General features: G+C 40.8%; 1 protein-coding gene across 6 annotated transcripts in view; it reads left to right on the top strand.

Moving 5' to 3' along the window:
• The window catches only part of APLF (aprataxin and PNKP like factor), a 102,877-nt gene that overhangs the window by 58,090 nt on the left and 22,806 nt on the right, over positions 1–21,981 (top strand). For 5 of the 6 annotated variants that reach the window (XR_009458046.1, XR_009458052.1, XM_059720051.1 and 2 more), the window contains one exon: positions 8,316–8,441. Coding sequence is in view for 3 of the 6 variants with exons in the window: in XM_059720051.1 (XP_059576034.1) it covers positions 8,316–8,441 (126 nt within the window). In the remaining 3 variants the exon portion in view is untranslated. Of the gene's footprint in view, positions 1–8,315; positions 8,442–8,953; positions 21,371–21,981 lie in introns of all 6 variants that reach the window. The other variant, XR_009458053.1, reaches the window with a different exon arrangement.

The following is a 21,981-nucleotide window of genomic DNA, read 5'->3' on the forward strand; positions in this document are numbered from 1 at the left end:
AAGCTACCAAAATTATGGTAATACCTATCGGCTATTTCTAAAGAGCTGTGTACATTTGTGCATTGTATTTATTACCAGCTAACAAACTTACTTTTAAATTGATAATATTTATATTGCATGTACTTCAGAGGAAATAATAGTGCATCATATGAGTTTTAAAGAAGGCAAGCTTCCTGAAAATCTCTCCTGCTTTGGTATTGCTGCGAGTACTTGTGATACACGCTTTGCCCTTCCAGTCATTGCTTTTCAGTTATTTATATATAGCCGGTCAATAAGACAAACTGCTCAGCTCTGACTAGCTGTTCTCTTAAATTCCCACTTCATGGAGAAGGTAACATCACTATTTAATTTTTTTCACTTCTTCTTTTTCCTTTCTTTTCCTTGCTTTTATGAATGTTCTATGAACAGTCTCTCTTCATTAACACTCTTTTTCACTGGAGTATTTGAATGGCCTTGATGGCATCAGTCTTAATCTGTTAAAGTCTTAACAAATGGCCCCTATAGTTTTCACCTCTGCTTGATATGATTGGTGCAGTATATGAAAATAATGCCTATTGAAATGGCGTTTGACCTGTGCAAGTTGTGACAAGGCCCCAGGTTTATCTTGTGAGTCACATTTGGGTGTCTGCACATCAACCAGTGCTAACGTAGCACAGTAATCTGTAGCAGCCTTAAAGGGATCTCATACTGCCCCTGACTGCTTTGGACCCTTAGTTGAAAATCACTGCATTAAACCCTTTAGATGCCTAGAGGAGTATAAGAATTTTAGGGCAGGTAGCAGCTAAAGAAAAATTGCTCTATTTTGCAAATATCTTTACTGCTTGTATGATCAATCATTCTTTTTTCTTCCCACTTCTAATTCACAAAAGAGACAGTTTCTTCCCTTAAAAAGCTGGGGAACTGCTGTTAAAAGCTGAAAGCTTGATACTCAGATCTCTTACTAGGGGGCTGTCTGTTGCCAGGATTTGTGAATGTTACAAGAGCAGTGATACCACCTTTGTTCAATGTAAATAGGATATAGTGTCATCAGTAGCAATGCTTATAAATTGGATAGACATTCAGTTAATTTTGTAAAGCAGCCAAGCAGTTGTAAACTATTTCCATTGGCTGGAGTAGTATTGAAGAATAATAACAAAGGGAAGTTAGTTGGTTTCCATGTTGTTCTGTGGCAGTCCAGTATTCCTCCTTGCTAATGAAGTCATTTATTTTTCTGCATTACAGTAGCACTTAGAAATGGCAAATGGGATAAGACTTCTGTTGTACAAGGTGGTGTTTATATGTAGTATATGACCCTCCTTGCTTCCAAGGAGCATATCCTCAAATCAAATCAAATAAACAAAAGGTGGGGAAATGCAGGATTAACCTTAATTTGCAAATGGGGAATTTGGTACAGAAAAATAAGAATTTTTTGTTCAAGATTACCGTTAGATCTAAGAACTTAATTCTGATCACCAGAATCGTAGTCAAGGACTTTAACCATTATCATCCTTCCTCTTTAGCAATTACATCTATTCATTTGTGCCACTGGAGTTTGGAAGTTGTCATATCCTTTATACCTGAACAAAGACATCACCCAAACTCTTAAGTTTTCTGTACTTTGTTAATAGAATTAGAAGCTGACCATGTTAATAGTAGTATTAGAACCTGAGACTGGCTGTGGCTCTGTTGGCCACTGCAGTGGTGGGAATCGCTACTGGTTCTTCAACAGCTGTTGTCCTTTCAGGGGCTTCTGAACCAGCAGTGGTGACAGGGTCCTGGTTAGGGTTTCAGGGAACAGCTGCCCTCTCTCCTTTCCTCTCCCTTTAGAGGGAGGAGGGTGAGTAGGGGACAGTGGGATGTTGGTCATCCTAGAAATCCTGTAGACATGCATGTAACTGTACGGGGATTACACATAGTGCTACAAAATATAGTCTTACTGAGAAGTTCCTCATTGAAAGAGGTAATATTTTGTGTGCTTTCACCCTCTGTAGCACTACAGGCAGGTTGAATGCTCAGTTTTGTAACTCTACAAGGGCCTATTTAGCGCTAAAGATCTAAATCAAGGTGAAGTTGCCATATTTCTATGAGGTGTTGATTTACACATATATGTTAATTATTATAAAGCTTTTATTTTATAAAATTGCATAACTTACAGTGGTTTATACTAATATAACATGTGCTTTGCTCCTTTTTCCTCAAAAGTCATCAGCTGGTAATTTTGTTGAGCATTGTAATCAAGGAAGTGCAGTAACAGTGAAAGTAAAACTGCATGTGCTACACACAGGCCTCCCTAAATGCTGGCTGTGGACACTCTTTCCTCTGGGCAGAGGCTCTCAAGGAAAGATGCACTTTGTTTTTGAAAGACAAAATTAAAAAAAAAAGATATTTGGGAGGCATGTTGTAGGTGAGAAAATATGATATATTGAGCTTATTATTACAAGAAAAATAATTTTATTCTGGTCATTATTACCAGAGTTCCTTACTGTTCAGAAGTTTTCATAGAAATCAGTGATTTTGATAGTGTGCCATAAGTATCTACAATAATAGATATGGTGGTCTTTTGCTTTATTTCAGTCTTTTTTTTTTTTCAGCCAGGAATGAGAACATTAGCTTCTTCATGCTCTGTAACTTGAAGTTTGAACAGAGCATACAGCTGAACGTGGACCACCTAAGACTAGGGCCATGTGTATTTTAAGGGCGGGAGAAAAGAAAGCAGTAGTGATAACCCCAGATAAAGTGGGACACCAAGTCTGTTGCCTAGATAGAATCCAATAACTTCCTCTGATTTTTGACAGCTCAACTTGCTATCAGCTAACTGCATTCATGAAATGGTGTATTCATGTGTTTTGAGATCCCTCTGGGGAAGATGTTGTGTAGGTGTAACATGATGGTAGTAGTTCTGGCTTTGGGTTTCAAATATAGGAGTTTACCTGGTGAAAATTTACGTTCGATTTTCAGTCTCAAGATGGAAATAAGGTCAGCTCAATATCTTTGTGCAGAAATAGTAGCTGAAATAATCAGGCTTCTCACTATCACAGCATTGGAGAGACTAAGGCTGATAGGGGCTTTAATGCTCATATATATACTGAGTTGTTTTAGATCCTTGACTCTCAACCAGGGTGCTTTGGTGCCATGGGGTGCCACAAGATCCAATTAAGGGTGCCACAGGTGTATCGCAATATTAGTTGTGCAAACACCTGTGTGTAATTCACAAGAGAAACCCAGAGATTTCAAATAGGAATCCATAGTGTCAAAAATATTTTGACCTGTTGTGGTCTTCCTGAATTCTTTGCAACAGAAGAATTCATAGATTTCATAGACATTCAGGCTGGACGATCATTGAGTCCAGGGGCAGGAAGTCAGCAGGGATCATAGGATCCCAGCAAGATAAACATCCAAATGTGTCTTGAAGGCGTTCAAAGTGGGTGCTTGAACCACCTCTGGTGGCAGTCTATTCCAAACCTTGGGGGCTTGGATAGTAAAGAAGTTCTTCCTTATGTCCAGCCTGAATCGGTCGCGGTGGAGTTTGTGACCATTCGATCTTGTCACCCCTTGGGGGGCTCTGGTGAACAGATGTTCCCCAAGATCTTGGGGAACACCCCTGATAAACTTATATGTGGCCACCAGATCGCCCCTAAGCCTGCACTTTTCCAGGCTGAAGAGTCCCATAGCTCTCAGCCTTTCATCATCAGGTCTGTTTTCCTGACCTCTGATCATGCGTGTGGCTCTCCTCTGCACTCTCTCAAGCTTCTCCACATCCTTTTTGAATTGTGGAGCCCAAAACCAGACGCAGTACTCTAGCTGCGTCCTCACCAAGGCCGAGTACAATGGGAGAATGACGTCTTGGGATTTGCTTGAGAAGCATTTATGGATGCAAGCCAGCGTTTTGCTCATTTTACTAGCCACAGCATCACATTGAAGGCTCATGTTCATCTTGTGGTCAATCATGACCCCCAAGTCCTTTTAATCTGTAGTGCTAACAGTGTAGCACCGCTGAGCCTATAAGTATGCTGCAGGTTTTTCCTCCCAAGGTGGAGAACCTTGCATTTTTCGGTGTTAAACACCATCAGGTTCTCATCCGCCCATTTGCTGAGCCTGGAGATCCAGGCAGATCAGTCGAGATCTGCCTGGATCACCCTCTTGTCCTGAGGTGTGGATGCTTTACCCCAGAGTTTGGCATCGTTGGCAAACTTGGCCGGCCCGCTTCTGACACCAGTGTCTACATCATTGATGAAAATGTTAAACAGTATAGGCCCTAGGACAGAGCTTTGAGGGACCCCACTGGTCACCACGCACCACGATGATTGACTTCCATCAACTACCACCCTCTGGGTCCTACTGTGGAGCCAATTCCCCAGCCAGCAGATCGTGGTGAGGTCGAGGCCGCAGTTGGCTAGTTTTGCCAAGAAGTGATCATGGGATACCAGATTGAAGGCTTTTTTAAAGAGATATGACATTAATTTCTTCCCCCTTGTCCAGGTGATAGGTCACCTGGTCATAAAAGGAGATGAGATTGGTCAAGCAAGACCTACCCGTAACAAACCCATGCTGGGTATTTTTCAGGATATTGCCGTCAGCTAGTTTAAGGATGGCCTCTTTGATAACCTTTTCCAAGACTTTCCCTGGGATAGAGGTCAGGCTGATGGGCCTGTAGTTTGCCAAATCTACTTTCCTCCCTTTCTTGAAGATAGGCACCACATTGGCCTTCTTTCAATCTTTGGGCACTTCACCAGAGCACCAGGAGTTCTCAAAGATCTGTGCCAGGGGCTGAGTTATGATGCTTGCCAGCTCCCTGAGTACCCTGGGGTGTAAACCATCGGGGCCGGCTGACTTGAAGGTATCCAGCCTGTCAAGGTGTTCCTTCACGAGGTCAGCTTTGAAGGAGGGTAAAGAATCTCCCTCACCCAGGCCTCCCTGATCCACAGTGGGCAGGGGTGTCCAGGGGTTGGTGAAAACCTGACGCAAAATACCCATTTATCAAGTTCGCTTTTTCACGGGCATAGGTTGTCAGATGTCCCATCTGGTTTAGCAGGGGTCCAATGTTGCCCTTGCTTTTCCTCTGGCTCCCCGCATGTCTAAAAAAGGACTTTTTATTGTCCTTAATAGTTGTAGCTAGTTGGAGTTCCATCGCAGCCTTGCCTCTCCTCGTTTGCTCTCTGCAGGTCCGGACCAGTGCAGAGTATTCCTCCTTGTTGGCAATTCCAGTCCTCCGTCCTTTATAGGTCTTCCTTTTAAGACGCGGGAGGTCTGCTAGTTCCCTGGAGAGCCAAGGGGGCTGCTCTGCCCTTTTGCTGCCTTTCCTCTGAGACTGGATAGACTTTGCTTGTGCATCCAGGATTGCTCCCTTGAGGAGCAACCAGTCATCCTGAACTCCCCTCCCCTTTGGGTTGTTAGCTGGCCCTGACGGTTTACACCCAAAATAATTGATCTATTTTTCTGTAGTCAAGAAACAAGTGAAAGCTGACATTTAATGAGGGGCATCTGGAGTCTAATGGGGTTGAGAACCTCTGTCTTAGATGTTTATGAATCCTAAATCTTGTTAAGGTGTTTGTTCAGGTTGTCTCTTTTTCTGTGCTTGTAGTTCTGTGCTTTCTCTGTATTTAGTGTTTGGAATGAGACTACAGTTTGTGGATGTAATCACTTTCATATTATAAACCAAGAATTATAGCTCTGAAGTTTGAAGTTCAGGCTCTCTTCTTTTTGGAGCAGGTTGTCTGTTTTGATGATCTGTCCAAGGAGACCAAAGAAGATGCAGTCTGATGGTTTGTACACAAACTTGGTGAAATCTCTTTCATTGAGTTTGAATACGACTTAATAAGATATTGTATGTAATACTTCATTAACATAAGTAGTGTACATTGTAAGATGATATCTAATAGAGATTCTTCACCATACAATGGCTTTAATTTTCCAGGAAATTCTATGAATGTCAGGAAAGTAAATGGCTCAGCTCTACCTAATTTGGGACATTTTGCTTTTTAATTGGAGAGTTGTGACTTTAATATGGCAAGCTTGTCTGTATTAGTTTCTTCTATAGAACTGTTCTGTTTTGTACAGAAGTACTGAAAAAGGCAGGTGAATGTTTATATATCAGTCAGTGTCTGTACTATTACCATTTGAAGTCAGTGGAGAAATCTGCTTTAAATTGGATGACAGCATAATGAACGGGGTGGATTTGATTCAAATCAAATCAGTTTAAATCACTGGTCTTGCTAAAAAAAGTGCATTGTTGTTGTTTGCGTGCGGGCTGGGAACGATCTGAGGCCCTTTTTTTGCGCTGCGGGCTGTGGCCAGCAGCCCGGACACGCCGGGTTGGGGAAGGCAGGCGGCGCGCTAGAATTAGGCACAGACGCTTAATGGTTGTTTAAGATTGTTTACTTACACCGAAGATGGTCGCGGTGTAGGCTGGAACGTTTCCAGGAATACTTCGCTTAAATCCTAGTTTAAGGACTCTGAAAGAACTCTGATTCATTCACACGAAATTTTCGAGGCTCCGTGGAACTTTTGCGCACAGGGAAGGGTACGTCGAGGGATCGTTCGGCGACGGGGAGAAGAATCGATAGGTGATCAGTCTATCGATCAGCTCGCAAGTCAAATCTCCTTAGAGGCACTTTGCAGCGTGCTCAAAGTTCTCCGACTTGGGCGGAAACCACTCAAGCCTCTTATACGGCCAGCAAGCCAATCGCTAGCCGCCACATAGGAATAATTTAGAACTGACCAATAGTGGGGCACGAATTTGAATACAAATGGCGGGAACTCCTTGCAACGTGCATTTCTGTGCTGCAACGAAGAAATGCACCCTGCAAAGAAAGCTACAAACGGCGGGAAAATAATTTATCAGTGCCGAAGCGCACACAAACAAAAAATCACACCCTTGGGTTGTGACAGTTTGATATAACCGTAATACATATTATTCACAACTCGGAGATTGTCGGTTTCATTTTTAGAAGGTACACACTATACATTTTAAAGCAATGACTTCTTACTTTGATATTTTTTCAGATTAATTTTGCAGCTACATCAGAAAACTGAATTATGATTTGATTATTTTATTTACCAAAGCTAATTGAAGCAGATACTTATAAAGTCATTGGGAGGTGAACTATCTCCAACTCATTAGATTAATCATGGATAGTTAAGGGATATTTTTGCCACGCTGTATTAGGAAGACATCAAACGAGTGCTGCAGGCATATGTTGTTAGCTTGAGCCTTTTTTCACTTTCTTCTAGATTTCTTCTCATCATTGATTTCTTCTTTTTTTTTTTATGGCCTGGCAAGCCTGATGCCATGATTGGTTTTCCCTTCTACCATATCATTCCCTCACTAGATCTCAGATAATGGAATGGCTATACTCAGAAACTTATCCTTCAAGATTTCTGGAACAGTCTGCTCAAAATGTTTCTCTTTTGTTTCTACTGCTTCTCCCATCTTTCATTTATCTTCAGACTCCTCCTACTTGCCCTGATCTACTCCATCATCAACAATCCTCTATTCTTTTAACATTTTGAAACTTTGCAATTTTTAGAGAGAGGTAAGGGCTTGACTCTGTGTACACAAACTTGCAGAGATAAAAGGGCTGCTGGGTAAATAATCAGGTCTATTATCTTTCATCTCTATATCCTGCTGTTAACAAGGATGTTATCTCTGGAGACACAAATCCACAGTTTGAGAACTGAAACTGAGCATCACAAAGATGTTTAATGGGATCTTCTAGACTGAGCACTGAGTCCCATTGAGTAGAGTGGTTTTCTTTAATCTTTACTAATCTATAGAGGAGCATCAGGGAGCCCCGTAAAATTGGGCCCCAATATAGTCTGTGGCCTGTTGTGACCTATTTATAAAACTTTTCTAAAAAGGTTAGATGAATATATTGTCTCAAATAGTATACAATTAGAAGTTATAATCCCTGTTCCACGATGATATCTTTGAGCTTTAACATATCTTAAATTAAAACTATCTTTCTATAGGTGTATTCTTAAAAAACAAATCCTAAAAAAAATTAAAAATATGATTAAATAAAAAAAACTAATTTAAATAAAAAATCAGATTTTTAAAATGAAAAAATCATTGATTTTTATCCATCCTAATAATGGAGTTTCTTACGCAAGAACAGAAGGCTAAAATTTTTTGTTATGAATTATCTCCAGAAATGACTCATAACTGACATTTTATGCAACATAATAGTACACAAGATAACCACAAAAAAATGAATAACCATGCATTATTGAATAAATTATGTTTATTTTATTTTTAGTTGCTCGTTCTCCATATACACACAAAATAGTAGATGCCATGTCATTTACTGTTACTTACAGTATATTCCTAAATTTCATAGGAAGAATCCAGTTCACTTTCAGCAGTTCAGTCACCCTGGAGACAGTGATTATCATGATGTACAGGTTGCAAGTGAAGATGACAGCGATGACAGACCTGAATGCCCATATGGAAGTACTTGTTACAGGTAAGACATGATCCAATACAATTAATATGGTAGGTATATGTGTAGTATAATACATCAGTTTGTAAAGGAGGACTTATTTCCATCTGGAATTGTGAAAACAAGAGCTACCACAATAGTGAGCAGTTATTGAAGTTAGATCTTTACCCTTTTATCCTTTACTTGAAAGAGAATGATTCACTCAGTTTCTGAGTTTTTTTCTTGTGGGGGCTGGGCTATACTATGTTTTATTCTTGGGCTACTATTTTTATGGCCAAGTATGTAAAATGCATGCACATTTAATCATTCTTAAGCAGCAGTATTTTATTATCTTGTTTCTTAAGGTAACTTGTACAAAATTCAGTTTTTTTCCAAAGCATGGTGTCTTGATAAGAAGTAGTAGCAAAACCATATAGTGTGCCAATTCTGCAGCTTATTTTAATATATAGTTAGAAATTTGATAACGGTCTAAAAAGATGTGAACAACTTTCATTCAATTTCTCAATAAAGTATATGCATTTTATAATTTTATCTAGCTAAAATTGATGGCAGCTGGTTAGCTGATTTATTGGACAAAAGCATGTGAAAAAATGAAGAGTACTGGAGTGAACTGATGCATGATGAACTTCCTTTACCAGAATTTGGCTAGAAACATTGACTCTAAGAAAATGTTTTTAAAATGAAGTACTGCTTTGAAACCTGACAGCTATCAGTTTCACGAGTAAGCTGAATTCTGTTCCATCTTGTGACTCAGCATAGCTCTTTTAGTTGCTTTTCAGTTTTTAAATTCAACCATATATGGTATATCCTGTGAGAGTACCACCATCATCAGAAGAAAATGAATGCCCACCTTTCATAAAAATATACAAACTGTATTCTAAAATTCTTTTTAATTTGTTTTATTTTTAATCTCAAGAAAGGCTACAGCCTAAACAATTTGTGAAAGAAAATGCATAATTACCTTTTAAGAATTCTCTGTTTGTGAACTTCTGTTTCAATAAACGAAAAACTAGCTGACCTGAATGTACTGCTTTAGGTAAGACTAGATTTTTTTTAAGCATCCTGATGCTTTCATAGCTTAGTGTTTCAGTTTCATAGTAGCTAGGGTCAGGAGGGACCTGAACAGATCATTTAGCCTGACCCCCTGCCACAAGCAGGAATGAATGCTGGGTTCACAAGACCCCAGACAGGTGATCGTCCAACCTCTTCTTGAATTTGCCCAAGGTAGGGATGAGGACCACTTCCCTGGGAAGTTGGTTCCAGATTTTGGCCACCCTAACTGTAAAATATTGCCTTCTGATCTCCAACCTAAACCTATTCTCCATCAGCTTATGACCATTGTTCCTCGTCACCCCAGGTAGTGCTGGGGAGAAAAGAGCTCTGCCTATTTGCTGTTGATCCCCCTTGATGAGCTTATAGGCAGCCACCAGGTCCCCCCTCAGCCTCCTCTTGCTGAGGCTGAACAGGTTCAGGTCCTTCAGTCTCACCTCATAGGGCCTGTCCTGCTGCCCTCTCACCAAGTGGGTGGCCCTCCTCTGAACCCTCTCCAGGCTGGCCACATCCCTTTTGAAGCGCGGCACCCAGTACTGGACGCAGTACTCCAACTGCAGCCAGACCAAAGTTGCATAGAGGGGGAGTATCACATCTCTGGACCAGCTTGAGATGCACCTTGTTGGCTACGGTCTGGCATTGGCAGCTCATGTTCATCTTGGAGTCAGTAATGACTCTGAGATCCCTTTCCGCCTCTGTGCTTTCAAGAAGGGAACTCCCCAGACTGCATGTATGCTGTGGATTCCTTCTCCCAAGGTGCAGCACCCTGCATTTGTCTACGTTGAACCCCATCTTATTCTCGTCTGCCCACTTCTGTAGTCTGTCTAAATCTAGCTGCTGTCTCTCTCCCTACAAGTGTGTCCACCTCGCCCCACATCTTAGTGTCATCAGCAAATTTGGACAGCGTGCTTTCCACCCCCTCGTCCAAGTCGCTGATGAAGACGTTAAACAGTCGGGCCTGAGGACAGAGCCCTGGGGTACCCCACTGCTCACATCTCGCCAGGTTGTGTACAACCCGTCCACCTCTACTCTCTGGGCGTGCCCCTTCAGCCAATTTTTTTTACTCATCCAACTGTGCAGGCATCTATGCCAGAGTGACTTAATTTATTGATGAGGATGGGGTGACAGACAGTGTCAAAGGCCTTCTTAAAGTCTAGAAAGACTATGTCCACAGCAACAGCATCATCCAAGGATTTAGTTACTTTGTCGTAAAAGGCAATCAGGTTGGTCTGGCAGGACCTGCCTTTGGTGAACCCATGCTGATTGCCCCTGAGCGTGATCTCCCCTGCAGGCCCCCCACAGATATGCTCCTTGATGATCCTTTCCAAGAGCTTCCTGAGCACCGAGGTGAGGCTTATAGGCCTATAATTACTTGGGTCCTCCTTCCTCCCCTTCTTAAAAATAGGGACCACATTAGCCAGTTTCCAGTCCCCCGGCACCTGGCCAGATGACCATGAATGCTCATACAGCTGGGCCAAGGGCTCTGTGATGACCCCTGCCAGCTCCCTCAACACCCTTGGGTGGAGGGCATCTGGACCTGCAGATTTAAAAATGTCTAGCCCTTCCAGAAGATCCCTAACTACATCTGGACTGACTGAATGCTTGATAGAGCTATCCCCAAGATTGTCCCTACCTCTGGTAGGTGGGATATCCCGGTCCCTGTTCAGGAAAACGGAGGCAAAGAAACTGTTAAAAATATCAGCTTTCTTGTTTGGCGTGTCCACCAGATTACCATTTGTGTCTTGCAGGGGCCCTACATTGCCTGGTGCCCTCTTCTTGCTCTCAATGTACTTGAAAAAGTACTTTTTGTTGTCCTTAATCCTGGCCGCCAGCCTGAGTTCCATCTCTGCCTTGGCCCTCCTAATAGCCCTCCTACACTCCCGGGCCGAGGAGGAGTACTCCTCCTTGGTGATAGTTCCTGCCTTCCACTGGTTGTATGCCCCCCTTTTAGTCCTCAGGCATTCCTGAATACCGGTGAGCCAAGGGGGTTTCTGAGCACTCCTACCCCCCTCCTTGCTTCTCTCAGGGACTGTTATTGTTTGGGCCAGGAGGATCATCCCCTTAAGGTACGATCATCCACCGTGGGCTTCCATCTCTACCTTCTGGGCCCTCAGTGCCTCCCCCACTAGTCTCCTAAACTCATTGAAGTTGGCCCTTCTGAAGTCAAGGGCTTTATTTAGCCTTGGTGCGAGCCCTAGACACCCTGTGTTGGATAGTGTGTCTGTGTTTTTAGCAGAGAATTTTCCTTAAATCTTTTCAGCTCTATCTTAGATTGTGTTCCTCTGATGGGTTCTAAGCTGGAACTAAGCAGAATATCAATCCCTTCAGTCATCTGAATTAAAAGAAGCATAATCTAGACATTTAAATTGGATTAAAAGAATAAAAAAAAAGAGATTGTCAAAAATCTTTATGGAAAAAGGAAGTTATAATCATAATAAAATGTTATAGTTTGGGCTTAATAGGAGGTACATAATTTTATCGTGAAGTAATTTAGATGCTTCTATTGAGCATTTCCACTGAAATTTTCCTTGTAAATTAATCAACAATTATCATTCAGTTTTGTGTTGTTTCAATTGCATCCTGTACCACAAATCAATCTGACCAGGGTTCTAGTACTTTAGCACCTCCCAAACTATTCATGCGGAAAAGGAAACTGCAGGAAGAGCACAGACTTGACATTTCCAAAGGAGACACTATATGACAGAAATCAGCAGCAAGGGTAAATACTGAAAAGTCACCTGCTGCTTCTCCAGCCCCCCTTGGTCTTCCTTTCCCCCTTGCTGCAGCTGCCTCTTCTCCCACCATGGACTTTTCCACTTGCAGCAATTGTCACAGGAATGGGCAGTGAAGCTAAGGGGTGGAACTGAGTTAGTAGAACATGAGAGGAAGAGAGCAGCACTTGCACAGAGCAAGGAGGGCTGGGGTGGCTTCAGTTCAGGGGCACATGAATGGGGATGGGGAATGGAGAATGGGGATGTACCATAATGACTACTTCCAAGTGAGAAGGGCTGGAATACACTTAGCTTTTACTAAAGTCCATCATTACACCTGCTTATTTTGACCAGAAGAGGCAGCTAGGGATTGAGTCCAGTTTCAGTTTATGACAAATTCCCAGTTTCAAGTAAAACTCAGTTACTTGGCCAACTGAAAAACAATTGTTTTCACTCTAAATGTTTTTCTTGGTTAAATCTTTAGCACAAGTCAAATAGCAAAGCAGCTGAGGGATTAACTCATGGCATTGAAGTGATCTTGCTCATGACCGGCTACTGTGCACCTGTCTGCATAGTAGACTTCTATGCGCCTATGTATGCTGCACCTCTGGGAACAAAAAAAAATTAATAGACAACACAGGAGTACTCATAAATTGAACTGCTAGTGGAAAGCTGTCATTCTCAAATCAGTAGAATGTTTGAATCATGGGCTTTCATGATATATTATGTTTTTGCATTGCTTCTGTTTGCTGCAGGCTTCCATTACTATAAAAGTGTTAGTCTTAACAGATTTGCACAGTATGCTGTAGCTGAAAGTAGACTTAAATGTTTGGAGGAAAGAGGTAGTGGCTTATTCCAGCCTCTTTTTAAAGGAATCTCAAAAGTGGTGTGGGTGGATAGGAGTGTTTGGATGCATGTGTGTGGTTGGGTGTGTTTGGTGATATACAGACCATTTTATAATGTTTTCTAACTTATCTGCACTATAAAATTAGTTTAGACAAAAACATCTTTCAGATTCTTGTCTTGCTAAAATGATTGCTAATTATCACGTCGGCTGTTAGTTGCAGATGGTATATTTTTGTTCTGAAGAATGATTGCCTATAATTTAGTCTTTTAATTTTGTAAAAACCTGTTGAGTTGGTCATAAATAATATCAAAAAGTAAACATCTTCAATTATTTATTTATTCCATTTGTAAAGAATTGCAGCCAACAACTTAGCAAACTTTCTGTATTCTTCATCTCATTCTCATGCCAAAACTTAAAATATTTTTCTTATTTAGCTTTATACTTTAAAATTTGGTAATTCTTGTTTGACTATTTGTCTTGCCTTTTCTCTGCATTTGTCAGGGAACAGAGTTCCACATAGTTAGGTGGGGAGTTTGCTTATGATGTAAATGTCAGTCTTTAAGTGTAGTGGATTCCTTCTACTTGCTGTATGGTCATCTCTTATGCAAAAGGAATATTGTGAGATTATGAATAAGGGTCTACTTAAATCACTACACCACGATCAACCTACAAAAGCCAGTAAGTAAAGTTCTAATTCCACAGTTGTTTTGTGGCAGCCTTACCCCTCGCCATTGATTGTTGGGAGAAGGGCCAAGGGAGCGGGGGGCTGCCATATTGATTGCTGACTGCCCTTTGTGTAGCCCCACCCTTTGGTGCTGATTGGTGGAGAGGCCCTGGCAGGGGGAGGAAGGATAAGGGGGCAACTGCCATCTTTTCTGCTGTCCTTTGTGCTGCCCTGCCAGACGGTACCTTCCCCTCCCAGCAACAGGAACTACTGGCTTCTACTTTTTTGTTAAATATTTTTAAAAAATTGATTTCATGGACAGTCCTGGATTTCAGTTTCTGTGAAACTGCAAATTAAGTAGGTCCCTAGTTATGAGTTAGTGGGAGGTGTGTGTGTTTTGGGGGGATGATGATGATTATTTCAAAAACAATTCATGGAAAAAGCTAGAATCCAGATAATTCTCATTAAACTATAGTGATCTGAAGGCAAGTCCAATTTGGGTGTGGCATTCATTGTAGAATCAGAGAAAATGAGGGTTGGAAGGTGTCGGGACCCAGGTCAGCCGGCCAGCAGCTGTCCTTGACTCCCACCTGGGCAGTGGTCGGCAGAGGGTCGGTCCGGGGGCCTTAGAAGCTGTCAGGCGGGTACTTGTGACGCTTGGAGTGAAATTAATTAGGCGGACGCTTATCGGTTGCAAAGCAAGATTATTTATTTACGCCATCAAGGTGGTGAAAGATGGAGGTCAGAGATACTTGGTTAGTTACAGTTTAGAATTTATGAGGTTGGTCTGCCAAGTAGGTCAGTTCGCAAAAGTGGTCGGGGCAGAAGGTCGGGCCGGCGGTCGTCGATTACGAACTGGCAAGTGATCAAATTGCCAGTTTACTCTAACACCTGTGTTAGAGGTCTCCAGGTGTATATGGAGTCGCTCTCTCCGACTTCACGGAAATGCAGCGGGGTTTTGTTTGTGTACTAGCCAATTGCTTTTCGCCACGTCATAAATTTAATTAGAATCGCCAATTATCTAGCGGTCTTCGCTAGGGTATTATCACAGGGTTACTCCTTGTTTTCTTTGACCAATTATAATGATTTATGTACAGCACAGAAGGCTAAGTTCTGTCTCTGTTAGTGGCGCAGCAATAAATTTCTTTTTGACATGCGTAGCAAAAAAAAGAAGCTGTTACTATCATTTTGTTAGTTAACTCTTAGTTAACCTAGTGCAGACTAAAACTGTTTTGAATGGTTTTACTTGCTTGTGACATGGGCACTACTTAATTGGGTTGTGACAGAAGGGACTTCAGGATATCATCTAGCCCAAACCCTTGCTCAAAGCAGGACCATCCCCAACTAGATCATCCCACCCAAGGCTTTGTCTAGCCAGGTCTTAACCTCCAAGGATGGAGATTCCACCACCTCTCTGGGTAGTCTGTTTTAGTGCATTACTACTCTGCTCATGAGAGGTGTTTTACTTTTCAGCTCACCTAAACTTCCCTCGCTGCAACTTAAGATAATTGTTTCATTGTTTCTTGTCATCTGCCAGCACTGACAACAGTTTAGCTGCATCCTCTTTTGGAACCACCCTTCAAGTAGTTGAAGACTGTTAAATCCCTCTCTGTTTTCTCTTCTGCAGAGAGGCTGAGGGACCCAGGCTTATTTACTTTGGAGAAGGCATGTGCCCCAGCTCCCTAACTGTTTTTGTTGCTGTCCGCTGGGCTGTCTCCAGAGTCCACATCCTTTCAATACTGGGGGGCCCAGAACTGGGCACAGTACTCCAGATGAGGCCTCACCAGTGCTGAATAATCTTTTTCCTCTATCTGCTGGCAATGCTCCTACAAATACAGCCCAGTATGCTGTTAGCCTTCTTTGTAATAAGGGCACACTGTTGGCTCAGAGAAGTTGGATTCTCCATACAATATTAGGTGAGTGAGGAACAATTGATAAGGCTTTTTAATTTTGATCTGTCCCAAATCCATAATAACTTTTTTGCCAGGGAACTCTCTTTAGTACATTCAGAATTACTGCACTCTCTGAGTAGTAGTTCCTGTTTTCCTTCATTCCTCAAATATTGTCAGGCATGATGAGAACATATTTCTGGAATTATTAGTTTCTACTTCAAATTTCTGTTGTTTAAGATAGGGTTTTATTATAGAAATTGTAGGCAAAACATTGCATCTGAATTATGTGGAAGAAACCAAGAATTATATTTCTGCCAACTCCCTCATATGCTCATTCTCTAGTCCTCCTGCCCTAATCTGGGCAGATTTACATCCTTTATTTAATATTAAATATCGATTTATTTTACTGTTCCTATCTATTTTCACTTTTCAACATGCCACATAATTTTGTAAGGAAAGCATAACTGCATTGAAGTCTGTAGTTGCTACATCAGTAGCTGAACCTGTTGGATAGGAAATTGTTTGGGATACTGATATCTAGCAAGATGCAGGAGTCTTTGGTTTCTGAAAGCCAGATGAAGATTTTGCTTTTAGGCAGCAGGTAGATCTCATTTTTCCTGTCTCCTTCTGATAGGAAGTGGATGGAGCTTTCAATCTGAGATGCTGGAGATGGGGACCTGTCCCACTATCTGCCATCCTGTCAGCAGTGATAAAGAATTGAATTAATTTGATTGTCATCCCAAAATGACTAGCAGTAAAATACTTAATGTTAGTGTTGTTACTTATCTTGGGTTTAAATAATAATAACTTAAACTGAGTGGATCAGTTGACACATTTGATTTTGATTCTGCAGAAAACTTAAAAACAGTTATCTGGTTGCATTTAGTTCAAATTATTTTCAGTTACAAAGCCTGCTGCTTATGTGTGACTGTTAACAGTAGTGACATTTCATCTCATGGGCAAGAATATGTTAATGATTTAAATTGAAAGATGTTAACTCCCCCCCCATGGCTTCTTCAGTGGTATTAAAAGACTTAACCTACAGCAGCCATACTTCCTGGCCAGCCCTTCTTTCTCTGTTTCTCATAAATGAGTCATCCTGAAAATGAGTAGTCTTGTTTAGATTGTTTACTATTTTTTAAATTGTTCTCAGAAATATTGCAAACCAAAAATATAATTCAACTGAATATTTCAATATAGACAAGCTGCAGAAAGCTGAAACAATATGTTTGCTGAAATTATTTTATTTTTTAGATTAGTTTGAAAAAATCTCTATAGGATTCTAAGTCATTTGAATTATATAAAGCTCTGAGAAATCAGCTTTCTTAATGGTGGTTAAGAAAATGTTCCGAGATGATGATGATGAAAATAAATATAAATATAAAGCAATGCATGAAAATGGTTCAGTGCAAGTAAAATAAATTATACAAACACACAAGTATGATTCTATTTTTAAAATAGCCGTTTTAGAACTGATTTATTTTTTTAAAGAAATCTCAATTATGATTAAAAAAAAAAAAAGCTCTGGGCCATTAACAAACCTACTAAGGATGTTCATACAAAAAGTGGAATCTTGGTCATATTACTAAGGAAGAGTATGGGAGTATTGCATGGGTGTGCAGAGAGAAAATTAGGAAGGTCAAGGGATGATTTGAGATGCAACTAGCAAGGGATATAAGGCAATGAAAATGGATTCTACAAGTACTATATGTACTCAAAATAGAAACCAGCTCCGAAGTTCTCTTTAAATGCAGCCAACTCTAAGTATGACTATAAAGTACATAGCACATATTGGGAAAACATGCTGATAGGTTAGTAGAGCCTGTCTGACTAAGATGTATGGTAGTGCCCATCAAGTAAAATGCCCTTCAGCACCAACTCTTTCAAGTCACAGTGAGCCACTACATTGCATATATTTCCACTACTTTTCACTCTCACAGCTAAGCTGTGCCTTTCTTTCCCATTTCTAATGAGTCATATTTCTTCACCAGCCTTCATAGCTGGTGAACATCACAAATTGGGTCCCAAACAGTTCACCCAAAATCCTTCTGTTGCCTCTTCTCTTGGCCTGCTGCATATGATTAATGTGGCCCTGCCCTCCATGAAGTGAAGCTGGACCAGGTTGCCCCATGCCTCATCTGCATATACATTTTTGAGCATCTCAGGACTCATGACAAAAACACCAATTAGTCATGAGTGGGGGTTAATTAGTACATAGCTTCTTTATAGGGGATATTTGGAGTATGCACACATACTGTGTAGTGCTGAGCTGTGGGGTCACTATGATTTGAAATGCTGTTGACTCTTGTGGAGCCAACTGTCACAGGCCAGCTAGGCGCTGTGAGTGTATCACCTGTTAGGCTGCTGGGTTCGGGATCAAGGAGGCGAGTCAGGAGTGAAGTAAAGGCAAATTTACTTATAGCTTAGCATACAACAGTTAACAGAAAGGTTAATGTGACAAACGAATAGTACAATAATAAAGAGGTAATAGTGAATAATAACAACAGATAGACAAAATGACAGAGTTCCAACAGATAGACAAAATGACAGAGTTCCCACAAGGGGTTGGCAACTTATCTGTAGTCCCTCTGTGCCAGGTGTGCGCCAAGTTGTTCCAGCGAAGTCAGGTGTCCCCAATCAACGCTGTCCGAGGGGTCACTGGGAAGATCCCTCGGTCAGGATCCAGTCCTCGTTCACACTGGGAGTCCAGGGTCCAGGCTTGGTACAGCAATGGTCTTTCTGTCCTGTCCTTCAAACTGGTTACTTGACATGAGCGTTCCTTTATGCCTTATTTTATGCTAATCTGTTGGCTTTAGAGCCACTCACAATCTTGCCCTATAGCTGTTACCCTGTGGGATTAAAAGGTGTTAGAAATGATCATGAAAGGTTGCTGCCTGAACTCAGGTTCACCCAATAAGCAAATTACACCAGATTACTTTGAGGTTTGAAATTAGCATTACTCTGCCCAAGCTCAACCCCTTGGTTTCTTATTCCTTTGGATTCCTTGGAATGTGCTAATTATATTAGGTGGTCAGATCTTGTTATGGCTGACCTTTAAAAAAAAACCAAACCTGTTAGATCAGCTAATCTTGTAGTTCTGCTTATTTTGGGGGCTCAGTCAGTCCCATGATCAGTGTGAACAGTTAGATTCAACACTTTGGTTAAATTGTGACAGATAAATTCCACTTGCGGGTTGCAAACTTGCGAGCTTTGCATTAGCTAATCTTAACTGCCAGATAATTGCCTGGATGCCTCTAAGAGCATATATGTTTTTCCATATGTAAAGTTGTACCAAAGTGCTACTTAAAAATGTTTATTGTAGAGTACCTGTGCTAAAATTTACAGCATTTTCAAAAAAGGGTAAAATGTATCAATTCTGGATGAACTAAGTCTATGGGTACTATATGCAAATTACTGCAGCTATGTTTACTTCAAGGTCAGTTTTTAAATTTGCCCTTCACTTCCATGTGCTCAGAGAGAGCAGGGTCTGACAGTAAGGAGGGAGGGAAAGGGCTGCAGTAGAAAAAAGTTGCAGAGGACAAAGGGGCTACCTGAACTCTTAGATTTATTTTCCCTGCTATAGCAGTGGGAGGGGGACAAATTCATGACAAACCTCAAAAAAATTATATTCCATACCTGGAAAATTGTATCAAATGTATTTATCTTCAGTATAAAATGTAATTATTGGGGGGTGGGGTGGGGATCATCTTGTAATCAGGGCCATCTTATATTCAAGTAAATACAGTAAATAAAAAATAATACCAAAGAAACCACAGTTCTCCTCTTGAAAACCAGAAGGCAGTGTAGTTACAGATGATGCAGAGAATATTTAAAGCCTTTTTTTACTTCAGTCTTCACAAATAGGGGCAGCAACTGGACTATGAGTTCAGTTGACAGCAAAGATGGGGAAGGAAACAAACAGCCCAGCATAGTGGAAGAACAGGTTAAGAAATATTAGATAAACGAAATACTTTCAAGTCAGCAGGGACAAATGGGGTGGGGGGAGGGGGGATATGCTTTCGGTTACTAAAGGAATTGGCTGAGGTAATGTTTGAATGATGACTGAATAAGGGTGAGTACAGTGTTTGTTTGTAAGAAAGGGAAAAAGGAGGATCTACGGAATTACAAACCAGTTAGCCTGACCTTGATACCTGAAAAGATCATGAAGCAGGTCTTCAGGGAATCTATTGTGAAGGACCTAGAGGAGAACATGGTGATCAGGAACAGTCAGCATGGATTCACCAAGAGCAGGTCATGTCTGACCAACCTGATTTCCTTTTTTGGTAAGGTATCAAGCTCTGTTGATCAGGGGAAGAGCAGTGGATATGGTATACCTTGACTTTATCAAAGCTGTTGACACAGTCTCCTGCAACATTCTCATTAACAGACTAAGGAAGTAGAGACTAGATGAAAGCACTGTAAGTTCAACACATAACTGTTTGGATCATTATGCTCAAAAAGTAGTCATTAATGTCAGGATGGGAGGAGGGAGGTATCAAGTAGAGTTTCCCAGGAGTCTGTCCTGGGTCTGGTATTGTATAACCTCCCCATTAATGATTTGGGCAATGAGATTGAGTGCAAACTTAGCAAAATGCAGATCACATCAAGTTGGGCGGACTTGCAGACACTCTGGAGGGATTCAGAGTGCCTGGGATAAATTGAAGAAATGATCGGAAATAAATCAAATAAAATTCTACAAGGACAAATACAAAGTTCTACACTTGGAACAGAATAATTGTCCCATAAATACAGACTAAGGAATGACTTGCTATTCTGCCGTATTGCAGAGAAGGAACTGGGGGTTACAGTGGACCATAAGCTAAATATAAGCCAACAGTATGCTCTTACTTGGAGAGAGAGAGAAAAGAGAAAAAAAGAAAAAGCCAACAGTTAGTCAGTTATATCAACAGGAGTGTCACTTGGAAATCAAAGGAAAAGATTCTTCCATACTATTTGGCACTGGTGAAGCCTTGCTTGCAGTACTGTGTCCAGATTTGGGCCCCACACTTTAAGAAGAATGTGGACAGGTTGGAAAGGACCCAGTGCAGAGCGACAAAAATGATTATAGGCCTGGAGAGCAACATTTATGAGGAATGGCTTGAAAGAAGTAGGGTTATTAGTTTGTGGAAGAGAAGCCTGAGGGTGGATTTGGTAGCAATCTTCAAATGCCTGAACGGTGATTATAGATAGGATGGAGGTGGGCTTTTCTCTGTGGCTATAGGAGACAGGACTATATGAGCAATGGCCTCAAGCTGCAGCAGAAGAAATTTAGGTTGGAGATAAGGAGGAACATTCTGACTATGAGGATGGTCAAGAATTAAAACACACAGAATATCTAGAATCTCCTCCATCGTGGAAATATTCGAAAGCAGGTTGTACAAATGCTTAGCTGGGATGGTTTTGTTGAACATGATCCTGAATGAATAGGATATTGGACTAGATTAGATGAATTTGTGGGGTCCCTTCCAGCCTTATTTTCCTCTGTTCCTATGAGGTTTGAATACCATTTATTGGCAGGAACTTCTCTCTTCACTTTTTCAGTTACAGAAGGATAACGATTTGTTATTGTTGCAGACCATGATTGTAAGCTAAACAATGTCTTTTTTTCACAAATTACTCTTGGAAACATGGTACAAGACCCCTGAATTTCTCCTGAACAAGTCCTGCAACTGTGTGTAGTGACCAGTATGTATAGTGTTTGGATGTCTGCAGACCAGTACATACTACTTCATACAACTAATGATGCTATTTAATACAAATAATGGTGCAGATGACTATAAACAGTCAAGGTAATTCTTTTTTGTTTCTCTGTAATAAATTAGGGTATTTCCATTCTGTGTGAAATTTGGATATTTACTACTACTAGCATTTTATTGTTTGTAAAGAAGATGCATTTCTGATCATGATCATTCTTTTACTGGCTTCACAGTAAAGGACCAAAACCTCTCACTTTTAAAAACTTAACTGTAAAAATGAACATAAATTGGGAGAGGATATACAAGTGGAAGTTAATTTCAGTTATGTAATATATTAATTCCCTTTCTGCTTTATTTACTATCTTAAGAATAAGCTGTCATTAAATTTACCATTTGAGGGTGCATGTTATTTTGTCATGACAGGATACACTAGAATATGCATTATACCTGAAGTTGTTTAATTAAAAGAGCCATGTTACAATTGGATAATGATAAACGTGTTTGTTTGTTGTAGTAAGTACACAGCTGATGAAAACTCAATCACAGTTCTTTGTATATTGCTGTAATTCTTAATTAGGGATTTGACCTGTCTAGTATCATGTTTCATTTTATTATGCTAGTTTAATTTTTCATTGTATTGTCCTGTAGTTAAGGACAGGAATAATTTGTTTTGCTGAATTGCAGCACTGAAATGTCAAGATACA

The sequence above is a fragment of the Alligator mississippiensis genome, chromosome 1, assembly GCF_030867095.1.
Source record: "Alligator mississippiensis isolate rAllMis1 chromosome 1, rAllMis1, whole genome shotgun sequence".
NCBI classification, from domain to species: domain Eukaryota; kingdom Metazoa; phylum Chordata; order Crocodylia; family Alligatoridae; genus Alligator; species Alligator mississippiensis.